Raw genomic sequence first — 18,846 nt, forward strand, 5'->3', positions numbered from 1 at the left:
TCATAGGTGCGCACACCCCATGCTCACGCTCCCGAGCGTTTTTTGCAATAACATCATGTTACCACGTGTGGGCAATGAAACCTGGGAGGCAAGCGAAGCCGCAGGTGTTGGGCATGGAGACTAGTGGTGGGGGTTGGGGAGGTGGGGCCACTAAAGAGCCTGAGCTACTCCAGTTCCTTACACCAGCTGTCAAGAATAATTACATTTTTGGCGCAAGGGGTTGTCACAGCACTATGAAGCTATCGGCAGCCTCTGCAGCATGAGTTCGATCCCCAGCCAGGGAGCTACCCACATGGCACAGCAGACCTCTCCTGACTCACCCGCTGCTCCCTTCAGCAGTGTATTTCAGTCAATCTGCCTGTTCTGCTCCCCACTCTGTCTCTGGTGAATCCTCTCCCCCTACCCCATACTTCTGTCCTATACTCCAGTTCTAGTATGCGTAAATAAATAACTCTTTAAAAAAAAAGAATAATTACATTTTTACAGTTTCTTTTTCTCCTTCTCCACAAACACTAATTTATAACCAGGTGTATAAACAACGAAAACTTGTGATTGTCAGAATAATTCTCGGAGTGAAATCTATGGGATTGCTTCCTGGGTTCAAATCTCCATTTTGATTCTCTAATAAACTCTTGGTCTAAGGACCGCTGAGGCTTTTATTTCAGTTAAGGTTGCTCCCTTGTTCTGTGCTTCTTGAGCATCACTTCTCCCTTTTGGTAAATGTGAACACGATTAATTACAACACCTGTTTCAGAGGGCCTGGGGGAGGAGCCTGGAGCCTGGGGATCTATAGTCTCAGCTTCCCCAGCTCCAAACCTGCCAGCCACTGCAGATCAGTATGTAAGAGCACTGACCTATCCTTTCCTCCCATTTTTCTTGTCCAGGTCACACATGTAGTTAAAGTTAGAACCAGAGCTAGAACTTGGGAAACACTCCTTCTGGGACAGCTTTATCCACACCTTCACCAGCATCTCGTGCTGACCACTTCTCACCAAACACATTGCATCACTTTCTAGTGGGTGTCCTGTCTGCTTCCTTCCTGTCCCATCTCATATCTCAGCTGCCCACAGATTTTTTTGTTGTTGTTGTTTTTGTTTTTTAATCACCCATCTTTTCATTTTCCTGTGTTGTACGTTAGGCTTTCTCTACTGCTGGTAGCATGAAGATCAGATGCTCTGGCGCATCATCCAGGCTGTGCCTTAGCGTGCCCCGGCCTGTCTCCTTAATCTTTTCGGTCTCCTACCTCTCTCCTTTATCCACCTTCATCTGCAGCCGCTACCCAGACCACTTGGCATGTCCCAGGCACCCCAGCTTCCCTCACTCTGATCTTTTTTCATATAGTGTCCTCCAGTTGAAACAGACTGTGTTTTCCCCCAAATTGTATCCACCCTGTGAGGCCAACTTCAGGAATCACTCTGTAGCCCTGACTTGGAGTTATTCCTGCTTTACTGTTCTTTGCTCCTGTCCTGTTTACAGCCTCTGCCTGGTGACCCTGGATTTGCTTGAGTGGTCTGCTTTTGTCTTTCTGATGAAGAAGTGCCAATTCTCTCTACCACCGCAGTGCCTTTGCAGCTGCTACTAAATGACCTATCTGTTAAATCAGTCTTTCTATGAGTTATGATTACACCAGCGTTACTATTAGTTGGCAACTTTGCCAGCTCATGGCAAAAAAATAAATAGTGCTGCAAGGCTTATGTGCTTGTGTCTCACTGAAAAGGAGGTGGGCAGATAAACAAAAGAGTAGTGATCTTAAAGGGAGAGGACTAGTAATTGGATCCTGAATAATTGCTATTTTGAAGAGATTGGCAGGGAAGAGATAGTAGTTAAAGAAATGAATATGGTTAAAGAAAAACAGAAGCCCGTCCCTGCTCTGTGCATGTTACAAAACCCTGCAGCTCTGCCTTTTAAAAAGCCCTTCATAATTCTGTTTCAGTTCAATTCCGTTCTCCATCTGTTAGACCAAATAATATTTGGGCCAGACCCAAATAGCAAATCCTCCTCCCAGATTAGAGGTTGGAGCAGAAAGCCAAGCCTAACAGTGCGCTCGACCCAAACGCTTTGATTTTGCTGACGTGGGCGCCTGTGAAATAACTTTCACGTGGTAGCATCAGGGTGCTTTTGAAGGTGAAGTCATTATTGGATGTAATTTTGGTTTCTGGGGCAGAAACCTAATTTCAAAAAAGAAAACCCTCCAATGGAAATAATGATTGTCTGTCTTTGCTCTTCCAGGTTCCTCGCGCTGACCCCCTGGAGAGTGTATCACATGATTTCCGTCCTGCTACTTGGGCGTGTTATTATGCAAATTATACGGGAGATGGTTTTGTCAAGAACCAGAGGTAAGAACACTCAGAATTCATGTTTATGGTATTTAGTTTTCTAGAGCCAGGAGGTCTGAGCTCTGAACCAAGTAGTCCTTTGAAAAGGAGCAAGATAGCAGATTACATTGGCATCCACTTTGCTGTTTTTAATGATGATGAAATATTTCTTCTTTACATATCTAGTTAATATTTATTATTTACTTAACTGATGTTTAGTCATAACTACTGCTCTGGAGCAGGACGTTTGTCTGTCTTTTGGCGCAGTGCTATTATTTTCAACACCATTTTGTTTAAGTAAACTGCAGTGAGGATTAACAGTAAGAGTTAAATATTTCTCACAGCCCCACACGATGAAACTGGGCCACTGGAAAACTGACTAGTTTATATAAAATTTTTCTCTGCCTCAGTGGAGAAGAACAGTGAATTCAGAGCTTAAAAATAATGAAGCTATGGTGCCTCCCTGGTGGCGCAGAGGTTAAAGACACAGGGCTTTCAAGCTATCACCAGCCACTGTAGCACAAGGTCGATCCCCCACCAGGGAGCTGACCCACTGGGCGCAGCAGACCTCTCCTGTCTCGCCAACTTCTCCCCTCAGCAGTGTATTTCAGTCAGTCTGCCTGTTCTGTTCCCTGCTCTGCCTCTGGTGAATCCTCTCACCCTCCATATCTCTGGCCTTCACCCCAGTTCTTGTATGCATATAAATCTTTAAAAAAAATAATGAAGTCATTGTAAAATAAGTTTTTGAAAGTGTATTTCTAAAAATTAATTAATTTTGAACAGTAATTTTAAAAAGGAGAACATGAATCATTAGAACATTTTGTTTAAGATGTTTTCTGAGTAATTTTACTGTATTTGGATCTGGGTCCATGTTTTCCTTACTGAGAAGGCCTCTTATTTACAGCCAGTTTTTGTAACTGGACAAAAATTCCTCCTTGGAATGGTTGAGCCCTGTGAACCTAAATGTGATAAGATTCATTTGATCAAAACTAGCTAAGAGCAGCCTATAACGAGGCATCTGACTTCATTACCTGTAACCATACCTCGAGGAATAATTTCCATCAGAGCCCATGTGGGTCAGCGCCCAGAGATCCCCCCGGGCAGTGGGGAGGTCTGCCAGACCTGGGAGGCCCCCTTCTCTGTCACGCCGACTCTGAGACCTGGGATATCGGCCATTGTGGATTCCCTCTCACGGTGCTGTCGGGTGTGCTGGTAAGCGGGTCTTTACCGGCCTTAAACTCAATCACATGTCAGCCATTTTTAGGAGTGTTTTCCATCAGTGTGTTTCAAGGATCACAGGTAGTTCCTTCATTCTGGTGTAATTTGAAGATGAACACCTTCCTTTTTGGCTTCTGCTCAAGAGGGGCTCTCTGCCTGGGCCCTGTGGGGTGGGCATTGCTCACAGGCCAGTCTGTCCATCAGGGTTGCGCCGGGTGATGTCACTGACAACAGCAGTATATTCAGCATTTCTCCTGCACAAACACAAAGAGTAAATGGGAGTCGTGGCTGAGCTTCCCCAAGGCTCCCCAGTCAGTGACAGAAGCAGCGCTGGTGCCTACTTTGCCTCCTTCAGGAAAGTCTCTTAGGACAAAGACCCTTTTCAGCCTGGCAAGAGTTGGCAGGAGGCTGGCTTCGCGTCTGTCGGGGGCCTGCTGCCATGAATCGGTCTCTAAGTCAAAGACTCAGCTTCAGGTTGGTCCAGATGCAGTTGCTGTGATGCTTTGGCCAGCACTGCTGCCCATCCTTGGCACCTTGCTCACAGTTACAGCGGAGTGGCTGCCAAGACCCTGGGCTCACAGGGAGTGTCTCTCCACCCAAGCCTCCCTGTGTCTGCAACATTTTTGGCTAATGAGATTACACTTCTGCTGTGAAGAATTTTATCATATCCCTGCCCTCCCCAGTGTTATCTTAACGCCACCTGCCATTGCACTCATCTCTAAAGAGCAGGTGAGTGAAAGTACGAGATGCCTCGTCATGACCTCACTCTGCTACGTCTGGCGCCCACGCCAGTGTTGTGATCTCCAGCCTGGGCCACCTCTGCTGCAACAGGTTCTCACTCACTCCTGGCTGTGTGTTGTTTGAGTGAATCAGCCCCCTTGAGTTCTGGGGGATTTCTCTGTAGTGTGGAAAACTCCCGCAGCCTTAAATTGTTCCTTGACCAGTTTCTTCTCTCTTGTTGCAAAAGAACTGGAGTTTCTGCCCCCGTGCTCTTTCAGATGCTTTCACTGCTGCGCTCCGCAGGCCCCTGCACTGCCCCACGGCCCCTGGGAAGTGCTTCTAACCACTGCCTCTTTATGATTTCCTCCTGCAAAGTCTGCGCTGGCCATTGATGCCATGGTCTGGTTGCCACTGAACTTAGACTGGCAGGAAACCAAAGTCCTTTGTGTGCCGGTCTCTGATTCCTGCGTGCTCTGATGGCTTGTGTGACAATCTGGGTCTGCTCAGCTACCACTGTGGACGCCTCTCTGACCCCAGCTTTGGGAAACATTGTGTCTGCCACCCCTGCGGAGGCTGGATGTCAATTCTTAGCATGCCCTTCTGACCACTTTGCTGCTGTTCAGCCAGCTCTTTACCATCAGTTTAAGTATTTTCCTGTTCAGCCTCTCCCATTGCACTGGCCCTCAACCCTGTGCAGCTCCCCACCTTGGTCTGTGCTCAGTGACTGCAGTTCTGCTCTCAGCCACACTCCATCAACTACACTCATTGTAATTTTATTTTATTTTAAAGATTTATTTATTTATACAAGAACCAGAGTACAGGCCAGATGTGCGGGAGGGTGAGAGGATTCACCAGTGGCAGAGCGGGGAACAGAACAGGCAGACTGACTGAAACACTCTGCTCAGGGGAGAAGTTGGCTAGACAGGAGAGGTCTGCCGCGCCATGTGGGTATCTTGCTGATTGGCCGGAATCGAACCTGCAATGCAGAGGCTGCGGACAGCTTCACAGTGCTGCGCTCAACCACCTGCGCAACCAGGGGAGGCCCTATTCTAGTTTTAAATAACAAAAGGAATCAAACAAGCAAACAGCTCCTAATGACATCTGCTTTCTTGGCCACAGTGTTGTCAGAAATGTCAAAAGGTAAATTGTTGCCTCTAGAATTTAGTCTATCCAACTTTTCAACTTTAGCTGAGACCTTATTAGTACTTATGATTCCTTGAATTTTTTTGAGTTGTATATTTGCTTTGTTTTGATATGCCCATTGAACGCCCAAGTATTTAAGGCAGCTTCTAAAGAACATAAAAAATAAAACTGCTTTAAAGAGGTTTTGCAGAAGAGGGCCTCCCTGGTGGCACAGGTGGTTGAGCACCACACTGTGAAGCTGTCTGCAGCCTCTGCAGCCAGGTTCGATCCCGGCTGGCTGGCGAGGGTCCCACATGGCACGCCAGACCTCTTCTCTCTTGCCTGCTGCTCCCCTCAGCAGTGTATTTTGTCAGTCTGCCTGTTATGTTCCCCACTCTGTCTCTGGTGAATCCTCTCACCCTCCCGCTCATATGGCCTGTACCCTGGTTCTTGTATAAATAAATAAATCTTAAAAAAAAAAAATAAAGAGATCTAGCAGAAGAGAAGTCTAACATGCTGACCTAATTTGAACAAAAGATTTGCCCCTGTGCTTACTGGCAGCCGAGGCAAAAAGGGAAACTAGAGCAATTGTGTAATTCTGATCAATTGTGTAATTCTCCAAAGATATTTGGAGAAACTTTTTTCCTGGGGCTTAATTTTAAGAATTTTCACATAGTTCTGTGATGGGGGAGGCAGAAGAACAAAAGAGACAACATTTTGGGCATTTGTTGGGTGGAAAATGCAGAAACAGCCTCAGAGAAGTTCAGTGTAAGTATTGACTTTGTTCAAGCTGATAGTTGTGAGTATATCAAAACATTGTCCAGTGGGGGGCCTCCCTGGTGGCTCAAGGAGTAAAGACCAAACCTATGAGGCTATCCTCAGCCACTGCAGCATGAGTTCGATCCCCGGCTAGGGAGCTACCCACATGGCGCAGCAGACCTCTCCTGACTCACCCGTTGCTCCTCTCAGCAGTGTAGTTCAGTCAATCTGCCTGTTCTGTTCCCCGCTCTGTCTCTGGTGAATCCTCTCACCCCCACACCTCTGGCCTGTACCCCAGTTCTTGTATGCATAAATAAATCTTTGAAAAAACAAAAACAAAAAACAAACAAACAAAAAAAACATTGTCCCGTGGAGAAAGTCATTGGGGAATAAAAAGAAAATACGATCTGGGTAAATGTTCTTTTCCCCCCTGAACTCTCCTGGATTGCACCCCTTCCCTGGGGTGCACGCTTTTGACGGCACGCTCTCGTCTCACCTGGACAGCAGAGTCCCCAAGGCAGGGCCAGCTGTGATGCAGCATCCTGTCTCCCATGGTCCTTAACCCAAGTTTGCATGCAGCAAAATCTCAATATTTGCAGATGCATTATCTGAATTAGTCACAGTACCAGAGCGATACTATATAATTTCATAGTGTCTAGAGTTTAAAGAGCTAAGCATACGTTTTAAAATACCTCAGAATATCTCTAAGTTGAGAGCTGACTCAGGAGAAAAATGCCTCCCTAATGTTTCCCATTTTGCTTCTTCTCGTTGCAGGGGCGCAGTTGTGGAGGAGTCTCAGCGAGAGGTACGCTCCTTGGAAAATTGTCTTGATGTGGCGGCTGACTGTGGGCAGGGTGTGGGGCGGGGCAGCACCGGCTGCGTTTCTGAAATAGCATTCTGTTGAAGGGACCTACATCCTGTCATCATTTTGCAAGAGTGGAAATGTTGGGAAAATATAATCAAATTAGGGGAAAATAAAATCGGGACTCATCCTCGTAGAGACTTCGCGTCCTGCTGTAATGTTGGGTAACATACTCGAATGAGTGAGTCGCAGTGTGTGAGGAGTGCAGGTGAAGCAGCGAGGCGTTTTCTTTGGGGATTTCCTTTCAGGCTTCTTTTTGGCATGTGAACAGCATGGCTGTCGCGGGAGGGGAGCCCTGGTGGAGCATTCCTGTGGGGTTTTCTGGGCTGGCGTGGAGAGGGCTTTGGCGTGGGGGATGCCAGCAGGAGGGGGAGAAGCCCTTAGGCTTCTGGTCCAGCAGTGAGGCCCAGCTCCCGCCTCCTTGCCCAGCGGGGGACAGAGCATCTCCCTTTTCACTTGCCTGAAGTACAGGTGCTATTTCCCAATGCAAAATTGCTGGGGCAGCTGATGAGGGGAACACACTCCCCTCCTGACTGCACGTGAGCAGTGGGGAGATGACTATGCAGTCACATGCGTTTGTGTAGCTATGTTTTGGGTTTGTTTTTTAATGTTTGGCCTGGACAATATTCTCATAAGTAAGAAAATGTGGGAACTGGAGACAGATCATAGAAAGCATTTAAACTGAAATGCAAAGCGAAAAAAAAGTAGAAGACAACACATGGCATCTGTTGGACAATATCGAATTGTCTCCCATGCACGTCATTGGAGCCAATTTTTTTCAGAATAAAGAATGTCTTTCAGAGACTTAAAGAGAGATAGTTGGGGGTTTTGGCTCCTATCAGAGTAGACAGCGTGAAATAAGGCTTCGGAAATGAGGAGAAAATAATGCCATTAAAAATCCTATGAGAAAAATGTAGCCTGGCCTTGTGTGAAATGTGCCTTCAGAGGCAGCATTCATAGAGAATTCCAGTTTCAGGTGGAAAGGCTAATTTTATGAATAGTTTACAACTCTAATATTACTTTGGGGCCCCAAATTTATTGGGTAGATGTGAAATTGCCGTGAAACTCATTGACAGAGGGAGACACTGGATAAAAGAAGCAAAATCTGGTCCCAGTGCCTGGGGTGGGGGTGCTGGGGGGTGGAACCTTGTTCATGAGGGAGTGAGGCCAGGGCAGGGGGTTGGGGGCACAGCTCCGGGAGCCCTTTGTCTCACGGGGCTCTCCGGGGCTGCTGCTCTGGTCTGTGCGGCGTGCAGGCAGCTGAAGGGGTTTCTGTGTTTGTGAATTAATAATACGCACACTTGGCCTCTTCCCTTTTGTGGCCCAGAACTCCTAAACACTCGGTTTCCTGACTGGTGAGCATGGTAAAGGTGTCTTGTGTTAATGAGGTGACTTTGGGAAGCCCTTTGGTAACCAAGACCGGGGGCGGGTTGCCTGGGGACCCAACCGTGGGATTAGACGGTTGTAATGTTCAGTCCCGCCCAGGACTGACCCGAAGGGGAGAGCGCTGGAGAGTGGGTTCAGTCACGGCTGCCCCATCACTTGATGCCTTGTGCCCCTGTAAGGAAGCGGGCGGTCTAGCTTCTGGAGCGGTGACCGTGGGGTTTGGGGAGAGTGGGCGCCTGGAGCGGGCAGGGAAGCTGGTGACCCCGTGCTGGCCCTGCCGGTGCGTCTCTCCCATCTAGCTGCTCCCAAGCTGCAGCCTTTCACAATCAACTGGCGATCGGGTTGGCTTCTCTCAGTTCTGTGAGCTGCTCTGCCAAATGAATCACCAAGGAGGTGATGGTGGGAGCCTGACCTTCAGCTGGTTGATCAGAAGCGAAGGTGACAACCTGGACGTTCACGGGCACCTGGGGTGATGGTCTTGTAGGATCGAGCCCTCCCCTGTGAAATCCGGTGCTCCCTCTAGGTAGATAGTGTCAGAATTGAGTTGAATTGTAGAACCTGTTGTGCAGGATCTGCTCGGCTGTGGAGGAAAAAAATGAGAAGGCCTTAGAAGCAGAGAGAGGTATTCTTTGCCCCCATGAGCCATGAGGGTGTAGAGCTGGTGCCAAGCACCATCGGCGGTAGTTATAGGGGACCCGGAGATCCCCAGCTTCGTCAGTGGGGCCTGGATTCCCGCTTTGTGGTGTTGCTCCCTAGTTTGTGCTCAGTCTCTGCAGGAACCGGTCTCTTCAGGGGCTTTCACTGCACACCTAGGATTATGGACACCTGGACCAGAACAGCACGGAGCATGCGCATATGTAAAGGCAGACACCTGGGCCTAGAAGTTAGGGGTGAAAGGGTCTCCTCAGCTTGGGCATGGATGACAGTGGCTTCACTCTCAGGCAGGGGGACCCAGTGGTCGCCTCCCTGCCTGCTGGTCTGCCTGTGTCTGGTCCCCTGATTCAGCGTTAAAGGCATGATAGAGATACCGAAGGCTCCAAAATTCTCTCTTCATCTGCACGAATCAACAATGAACCTACCAGGCCTGGGCTGGTTGCACAACAGTAGGCTAAGCCAAGCTTAAAGTATTTCCTTCAAAAGTTAGCATGAGATGGGGCCTCCCTGGTAGTGCAAGGGGTTAAGCTTCAGCACTATGAAGCTATCCGCAACCACTGCAGCATGAGTTCGATCCCCAGTCAGGGAGCTACCCACATGGTGCAGCAGACCTCTCCTGCCTCCCCGCTGCTCCCCTCAGCAGTGTATTTTAGGAGATCCACCTGTTCTGCTCCCCACTCTGTCCCTGGTGAATCCTCTCACTTCCCACACCTCTGGCCTGTACCCCAGTTCTTATGTGCATAAGTAAATAAATCTTAAAAAAGAAAGTTAGCATGAAGAGCAGGCGGTTCACTTGTATTTATGCAGGTGGTTAGAGTGTTTCATGTACCCGGACATACGGTAGTTCTAGAGGTCATGGGGGTTACACTTAACTAGCACATACCAGGAAGCCAAAGCTAAGTCCACTGTTGTCAACACAACACAAATGGGATGATTTTCATCAGCTGCCACTCACATAACGTCGTACCTGGAAACCTCATTTTGTGAAAATGTGATTCTTGGTGGGTAGATTCTAAGAAGGGCTTGATCTTGACCTATTTCTTTAATAAACAGTAAGCACCAGGTTTGCAGTCCAACCAGATTTCATACAGACCAGTGTGCCAACCGACCCAAATTAGCATCTTTTATGACTCATTCCCAGGATCGAAATGAAACCTGATCCTTGGGTACATACAGGCTTTTATTTCTGCACGTGGCCGTGGCAGCTGATCAAATAAAATCCTCTCTTAACAAGGGAGAAATTGTGTTACCTTTAGAGAACATAAAATTGTTTTCAGTTTGACCAGGTTTTTCTAAGTCGGTAGAGATGAGAGAGAAATGACACACACATATATATATGTATGTATGTATGTGTGTGTGTATGTGTGTATGTATGTGTATATATATGCTGGTCATTCAAAATGTCTTTTCTGAGTTCTTTAACTTTTGTTTGTGCATTATAACCCAGGTAAAGGAGCGAGTCTCATCAATCTTGCTTTATTCTCAGTGCCAACTTACACGGAAAGACCTTTTTTTCATGGTAATCAAAGATTCTGACAGTTTAGGCTGAGCTGCTGGGATCTTCTAACAGACCTCAGACCCCTGTTCTCTGGCAGGGTGGTCTTCACAGAAAGAAGGAGGCGGCTTGCCAGTGTAGCCCCTCCTGTCACAAGGACGTTGGGCCTCCCTGTCTTACCTTCAGTGAGCTTTTGGGGAGCGCAGCAGAGAATTAAAGTTAGTTGTTCTAGCACCAGCTTGGTCGTGAGCTTTTTGCCTTTAACTCGGTCCAGTTGCAGGAAATCTCTCCATCTTGTGTTCTCCCTTGCTCCTCTCTCTCACCTGCTCTCAGAGAAGCAGCTGCCAGTCAGGCATCCTAGTTGTTATAGTTCTATTTGGTGTGGGGAGGCAAGAATCTGTTTGTAAAACCCAAGTCCTGGGCTGTCCCAGCTCATGTGTCCAGAACAAATTGGAACATTGACGTAAGAGATGTCTAATTAATTAAGTTTTTGAGAATGACATTAAACTTCCAATAAAAGTGAAGTCATTTAGCATTTGCTCATTGTCTCCTCTGAGGAATAGCATTCAGTGTGAAAACTGTCCTCTCTGTTTATGAATCATGTTACAGCTCTATGGACAGGGCGCATCAAATAGTCCCTGGGAGTTTGCTCCCATTGGCCTCCCTGGTGGTGTAGGGGTTAAGTGTCAGCACTATGAAGCTATTGGCAGCCACTGCAGCACGAGTTCGATCCCCGGCCAGGGAGCTACCCACATGGCACAGCAGACCTCTCCTGCCTCCCCGCTGCTCCCCTCAGCAGTGTACTTCAGTAGATCCACCTGTTCTGCTCCCCACTCTGTCTCTGGTAAATCCTCTCACTCCCTGCACCTCTGGCCTGCACCCCAGTTGTTGTATGCATAAATAAAAATAAATCTTTAAAAAAAAGTTTGCTCCCATCTCTGCTGTCAGACTCTGGAGCTGTGCCTGGAATGACTACACTGTACACTTACAACATTTAAAAGTATTTTCTAGGGACCTCCCCGGTGGCGCAGCAGTTGAGCGCTGGGTTGTGAAGCTGCCCGCAGCCTGTGCAGTTTGTGTACAGCGCCGGTTCGATCCCTGGTTGCTCCCCGGCCACCGGAGGAGGGTCCCGCATGGCGCGCAGACCTCTCCTGCCGCCCGCTGCTCCCCTCAGCAGTGTACTTCGGTCCTTCTGCCTGCTCTGCTCCCCGCTCTGGCTCTGGTGAATTCTCTCACCCTCTTGTGCTTCTGACTGTACCCAGTGCTTGTATAAATAAATAAATAAATAATTCTTTAAAAAAAAAAGGTATTTTCTAATATGCCTCAAAGTCTCCCATGTAACTTGCATTTTGTGACCTTCTATATGTACCTTTCTAATAAGGTAGGTTATTTGGAAACTGTATTTTTTAGTTTAAAGTCAGCCAGAACTATGGGCAGGGACCACCTCTTGTTGAGTTTTATGAGACAGTCATGCCAGGAAGGAAATATTGATTGGGTTAAATGGGGGGGAAAGTATTTTCTTAAGAAAAAAGATTCACTCAAAGTCAGCATGCGCTGAATGTGCTTGGTGGAAGCATCTCTGAGCCTGGGTAAATCTTCAAAGATGCCCGGCCTAGCCTGGGAGCTCAGCGCCATTTTGAGCTGGCCAAAATAAAAACCCAAATAGGCCTTTCATTCTTCTTTTAGAAAATCATAATTGTGCAGGGCTCTGTAGTCAGGCTGCACAATGGACAGTCAGAGCCCTTTCTTCCTCTCTCTGAGGAGAGAAAGAGCCATTCATCGATGGGTGGACAGGGGCTCTTGGCCAGAGCGGCTGAGATTCGTTCTGAAAGTTGCTCTGAGAACTTGTCCAGAATGTTCCCATCACTTTTTAAAGTTGTCCATCTGACACGTTGAAGACAAGTGTGGAACAAAGGTCTACATGTCGCCCTGTGCTGAGGAGACAGTGCTGAGGAGAATTCTGCTTCTTCCCTCTTAGCTTCAGTGGTGAATGAAACGTATTTTACGTGTCTCCAAATGCCCCAGGCTCGACCTTTAAGGGCTTCCCTCTTCTCTCAGGAGCCTGTGAGACTGAAGCAAGCACAGGCCTGGGCTACAGCTCAAGGGGAAGCCCTCTGTGAAACGTAGACCCTCACTCTGCCATGGAATTTCTCAAGGCATTAAACATAAAATGAAATGGGAAGTTCATTTCCTAGCCCGTTGGCTGCACTGTCAAGGTAATAAATTGTCAGACCTGTGCCTGGTTACATAGGCCTTTCCTGAGAACATATTCTTAAACTCGAACAGATTCATAAGTTCGGGAAACCAGGAAACCAGGGGGCAGGCCCTCTGTGCGTTTGGACGCCGCCCTTAGGCCACCCATGTGTGACTTAATAGGGTTCCCTCGTAAACAGGCACTCAATCATGTAGTTTATTACAATCCACCATTTTTGTTGTTTATGACAGTTCTTCACGTTCCTTTACCTTGGGGTAATTCCATAATAGCCTGATGCTTTGTGAATCCTAGCACCATTTTCTCTGTATTTTGGGGCGCCCACATCTTTGTGTGATGAAAAGTGGGGGTGTGGCCTTTTATCGTGGTGGTGCCCGGGTGCCCAAGGCCATTTGATGAAAAATGAAAATTCCAACTCTGATCATTTTAATCCACATTTTCAGATATTCTTAATATCTATTAGATTTAATAAGGTAGGAGATCCTGAGTTCCTAAGGATTTGAAAATGGCTGAAGGTCATTTGTGATTATATAAAACAATGAAACTAGGCTAAATTGTTACCTAATAGCCTTCTTGCTTCAGTAAATTTAAATTACCAAAGACGGAAGAATGATTGGACACTAACATTTCTCCTGGCTTGCCCTGGCCTATTTATGTGAATATAAATTAACATTTCACAGGTGCTTGAAGCCCTTCCTCCTCCCTTCCCTACTGCTTTCCCTCCTGCCTTCCCTCCTTTCCTTTCCTCTCTCCCATTTATTGCCTGCAAACATGGTTATTTATAGTCCTATCTGCCCAGGGGATTTTAAATATAGCTTTTTCCCCCCTGATTTCAAAAGTAGTACGTCTTATGACCCATATCAAAAACCTCAGGAACAATATATATTGGCGGGTTATGGAGAAAGAACAGTCCTGTAGCCAGCTGGTAGGAACGTCAACTGGTTCATCCTCTATGGGGAACAGTGTGGAGGTTCCTCAGAATATTAAAAATAGATTTATCATGTTCTCCAGCAATTCCTCTTCTTGGTATTTATACAAAGAATGCAAAAACAGGGCCTCCCTGGTGGTACAAGGGGTGAAGTGTCAGTGTTATCAAGCTATCGGCAGCCACTGCAACACGAGTTCGATGCCTGGCCAGGGAGCTACCCACATGGCGCAGCAGACCTCGCCTGTCTGGCCTGCTGCTCCCCTCAGCAGTGTATTTCAGTAGATTCCCCTGTTCTGCTCCCCACTCTGTCTCTGGTAAACTTTCTCACCTCCTGCATGTCTGACCTACACCCCAGTTCTTCTATGCATAAATAAATAAAAATAATTTTAAAAAACTATTTTAAAAAAGAATGCAAAAACACTAATTCAAAGGGACAATGCACTTCTGTGTTCATTGCAGCACTATTTACAGTAGCCAAGCTATGGAAACAACCTAAGTGTCCAATGGCAGATGAGGGGTTAAGGAGACGTAGGGTATATGCACAGTGGGGTACCACTCAGCTGTAATACAGAGATGAAGTCTTTCCATCGGCAACAACATGGCTGGCACTGGAGGGCATGATGCTAAGTGAAAAGTCGGAAGGAGAAAGACAAATACTGGATGATTTCATTCGTGGAATATAGAGAAACTCGTGGAATATAGGAAAAGACAAAACTAAGCTGAAATAAACCCTGGAAAACTGACAGGAGAATTGAGGCTACTGGGGGATATAGGGGGTAAAAGGCAGAGGGACCCAGCAGTCTCCGGTGAAGGGATAAGGGTGCTTTGCTGGTGGATGTGATGATCTGCATCTTGGGAGAGCGAACTGTACCCCTAAATCTGTCAACCAATGACACCTCTCTAGTTAAAAAAAAAGCTTAAAGGAAACAACTAAAGTAATAACCATATGCAAAAATAAAATACAGGTACAGAGAATTTACTATAAAGAGGAAAATCCAAATTACTTCTAAGTCATCACCCAGAAATTAAACTTACTTTCAATTTTCAGTTATTTTTCTCCAGTCGTTTCACAAAATTATACATGGATGGGTTTATTATCCTTCCTTTAAAGAAGTATTTATCGAGTGTCTTCATTGCCAGACTCACCTAGTGGGTATTTGTGGAGAAGGAAAAAACAACTGTCGCTGTTGTGATGGGTTCGCGTTCCAGTGAGTGAGCCAGGAAACAAATTACTACAACACGTAAGTTAAGTGGAGCCATGAAAGCAGGGGAGGGCTCAGGGAGTGAGTGGGTGGGAGTAGGGCCCACTTGTATTAGGTTACTAATGAAGATTTTTGAGCAGACTTGAAGGAAGTAAGGCCGTGAATCCTGTCTGGAGGGAGTGGGAGCAGCACGTGCCAAGGCCCTGAGGCAGGAGCTCTGTGTGAGGGTTCTTCTGTACCAGGAAGCTTTTTTGAAAGCAGCCACAGTAACTGGAATAAATGGAATGTTATGTAATGAATTAAGATCCTGTTATAAAAGAGTATTTAGGGATATGAAATTTTACCCTTTATTGCTGATTATAAAAAAGCAATGTAGGTTTAAAGTAAGTGGAGGGAGGGCCTCCCTGGTGGTGCAAGGGTTTAACTCGCAGCACTGTGAGGCTGTCCGCAGCCTCTGCAGCATGAGTTCGATCCCTGGCCAGGGAGCTACACACATGGCACAGCAGACCTCTCCTGTCTCCCTGCTGCTCCCCTCAGCAGTGGATTTCAGTGGATCTGCCTGTTCTGTTCCCCACTCTGTTTCAGGTGAATCCTGTCACCCCCCAGCATCTCTGGCCTGTACCTCAGCTCTTGTACGCATAAATAAATCAATCTTAAAAAAAAATGAAGTAACAGGAGGGAGGGGTAGTGCACAGCACACTGCAGGGATGTGCTGGTATATAAATGTGGGGCCTCTGTGGGGGGAATACAGCCGGGGTTTATTTTCCTGAATTGATTTACTCATATTGCATTATTTCTCTAGTGATCATGTGGAGCCTTTATCATGAGGGGAGACAAAGACATTCAGTGAAAGGGGCCAGGGCAGGCCAGCGCGGGCCCACCTGCTCCCCCTGCGGATGTGGGAGGTGACCCGTGAGCATCCTGCTGTGGCAGCGCAGTTGGCTGAGGTGTGGGGGGCTCCCGCTGTGGGGGCAGGCTCTGGTTACAGGCCTGATTGGCTCCTGCAAAGAGAGGTCAGGGCTGAAGTCCAGAGAAGATCCTGGACTCACAGAAGGAGACTCAGAAATAAGGCAGCGGCTTCGCCAGAGGCAGGCCAGCCCAGATGTTGCTCCATATATAGGATTGGGATGAAGAAAATGTATAAATGTATTAAGTGAAAATGATTAATCTCCAATGTCAGGTGGTGTCCAAGGGGTGGGGTAAAAGTTCTTATTAATTTGATTTACATATATTCCTAAATAAAATTTTTGTTTTTGAGGTCTAGGAAAATGGTGCCTATTTCTATAGTCTTTTAGAGCTAGGGTCTTAATATTAAATGTTTTTCAAAAAGATGAATCCATATTGCTGTATAAAGCTGGGGCTCGTTTATTTTTTTGTTGTATAATATTCCACCATGTGGATATCACACAATTTATAGAATCTATTTTCACCACACTTTGGATTTTTTTAAGCCACTGTCCACCGCCTCTAAATTTGAGTTTCCTATATGGAAGTACCAAAGATCATGAAAAGAAAAAAAGGCAAATACCCAACACGTGAAGGGAACAGTTTCCTACCCCAGAATACTGTGTATTGCAGACACGTGTAAAGCTTGTACCAGTTCTTGGACTCTGGCGTCTATTCTAGAAATATTTCCTGGCAAGTGCACTAGAGGGCGCGTGAGAGCGCTTGTCTCAGCTTGTCGGAGAGGCTGAGAATTTGGTGACTGCCCGGAAACCTGGAGGAGGGACACCCCAGAGTGAAATCAGGGTCGGCACATATCAGCAGAGCAAGAAACACGCGTGTCCTCCAGCTGCAAGCAGGAGATCCAGCTTAGGTCATACACACGCGCGACGACCTCTAATACATTCATCTGTTACGTGTATGTGAGCGTATAGATGTGACCTTCAGTGTAGCTCTGCATGGCACACGTACATATGCAGATACATTTTAATGGAGTAGGGGAAGTGGGAAAAAATGAAAATGGACTTCAGTGGAGAGTTCAGTAAGAGCGGGCCGGGGTGGTGGTGATGGGGGAAGAAATTCACAAGCAAGTGGCGCGACTTGGCGGCACAAGGCTGTGCCTCCTACCTTAGAAACAAGCTGATGCTTTACCTGGCGTCCGAGAATCCGGTGATACTTTGACTTCTCCCCCTTTTACTGCCCATTTCTAGTCTGTGTCTTATGGAACCTTCTGAATGTTCTTCCTGTGCTCTTGAAGGTTTTCCTTCCCCAGCGGTCCCTGACTTAGTTCTATACTGTCTTGGAATGAATGGGGAAACATTGGAATCCCTGTACCCCCCACCCCCATACACACTCCTCTAACCTTGAATCATGGCTCCCAATAAATGGCCTAATTTGCAGTTGTGTGGAGAGAGGACTTCGTGGTGAGCTGGGGGCCCCTAGAGCTCCTTCGGCTGTGAAAACTGAGGGCAAAGGTCCCAGCTTGTTAGAAAGTGTGCAAAGGGAATGGCTGCCCAGTGTGTCCCGGGACCCTGGTGAGTTTGTGGTAGACTGAATAGCCCTCCTCCCCCACAAGAGGCTAGCTCCTGGCACCCCAAGCCTAGGTGATGTTTCTTGCAGGGCAGAGGCAGCTTGGGAACTTTGGGTGTGATTGAGGGTGTTCACGTGGGCGATGTGGCGGGTTCTGAGGGGGTAGTGGAGTCACAGGGGTCTGCGTAAGTGTGGGGCGGCCGTCAGAGTGGTGAGAAGATGCCCAGCAGCCAGGAGTCCAGGTGGGAATTCCCCAGAGCCTCAGGAGGGAAGGTGGCCCCCCAACCGAGTTTCGACCCCACTCACCAGAGCTTCGAGATGCTAACCTGTGCAGTCTGAGTTGGAATGTGGTGACTTGCGTTGGTGGCAGCAGGGAATGAATCTGGTGTTCTTAAGTGGTGGAAGAACCAGCCTTGCTTGGCAATGTCAAAGAAGGGTTGACTGACTCCCATCCAGTCTGTGCGCTGCAGAAATGCAGCTTAACCCTGGTTTGTGGGGTGTCATCCTGAAAGGAGAGGGGTAGAGTGATGCAGGTGAGCGGTCAAGTTGATACCCACAGCCGGAAGAGATGGGGAGCCCCGATGGACCAGGGAGAATGTTCTCACTGTTCACGTTGAGTAAAGGGAGTGTGCAAAGAAATTGGTGGTCAGGACTCAGGGAGAACCAGGCTGGAAGCTGAGCAAAGAGCGTTTCCAGGAGGCAGTTAGACTTGTTCTAAAAGCTCTGGGTTGCATAAAAAGGCTTGTGGAGACCCTATAAACACTTCTCCATGCTTTCTGCTTATGTGATGCTGGTGGTGATGGTGATGGAGGAAGAGTGGGAGGAGGGACAATTCTCAGTGTGAAAAAATCAAATTTAGCAGCTTAAAACAAAATTCAGGAAGGTTATGTGAACCACTATTTGAAACTGTTGGTTGTAAATGAGTGTTGTTATCATTGAAAATTGTGCTAAAGTACACCTAACATAAAGATTATCATGAGTGACATTTAGTACAGTCACGATGTTGTGAAACCATCGCCACAAAATGTTCCAGAACATTTTTCATTACCCCAAAAGGAACCACATCACCATTAAGCAGTCATTTTCCATTCCTTTTATCTCTGCTCCTGGCAAACACTAATACTCTGCTGTCTGTCTCTATAGATTTGTTCGGGATGATTTGTTCCATATAAATAGATTTGTTCTCTGTGGATTTGTTCCATATAAATGGAATCATGTACTGTGTGGCCACATTGTGACTGACTTCTTTTCACTCAGCATGATCTTTTCAAGATTCATCTATGCTGTGTCATGTGTCAGTACTTCCTTTTCATGGCTGAGTAATATTCCATTATTTGGGTATACAGTCATGTGCTACCTACTGACAGGGATGTGTTTGGAGAAATGAGCCGTTAGATGCTCTTGTCATTGTGCAGATGTCATTGAGTGTATTTATTTACGCTGACTTAGATGGCACATTCTGCAACCCACCTCAACTGTGTACAGAGACCGCTGTTGCATA

The 18,846-nt window shown here is 47.0% G+C and overlaps 1 protein-coding gene across 1 annotated transcript in view; it reads left to right on the forward strand.

The window, feature by feature from the left end:
- The window catches only part of RETREG1 (reticulophagy regulator 1), a 105,087-nt gene that overhangs the window by 24,486 nt on the left and 61,755 nt on the right, over positions 1–18,846 (forward strand). The window contains exons 2-3 of the mRNA XM_037529499.2: positions 2,230–2,336; positions 6,909–6,939. Coding sequence (XP_037385396.2) covers positions 2,230–2,336; positions 6,909–6,939 — 138 coding nt within the window. The remainder of the gene's footprint in view (positions 1–2,229; positions 2,337–6,908; positions 6,940–18,846) is intronic.

Source organism: Talpa occidentalis, unplaced genomic scaffold, assembly GCF_014898055.3.
Source record: "Talpa occidentalis isolate TD23 unplaced genomic scaffold, MPIMG_talOcc4v2.1 talOcc4.6, whole genome shotgun sequence".
NCBI lineage: Eukaryota > Metazoa > Chordata > Mammalia > Eulipotyphla > Talpidae > Talpa > Talpa occidentalis.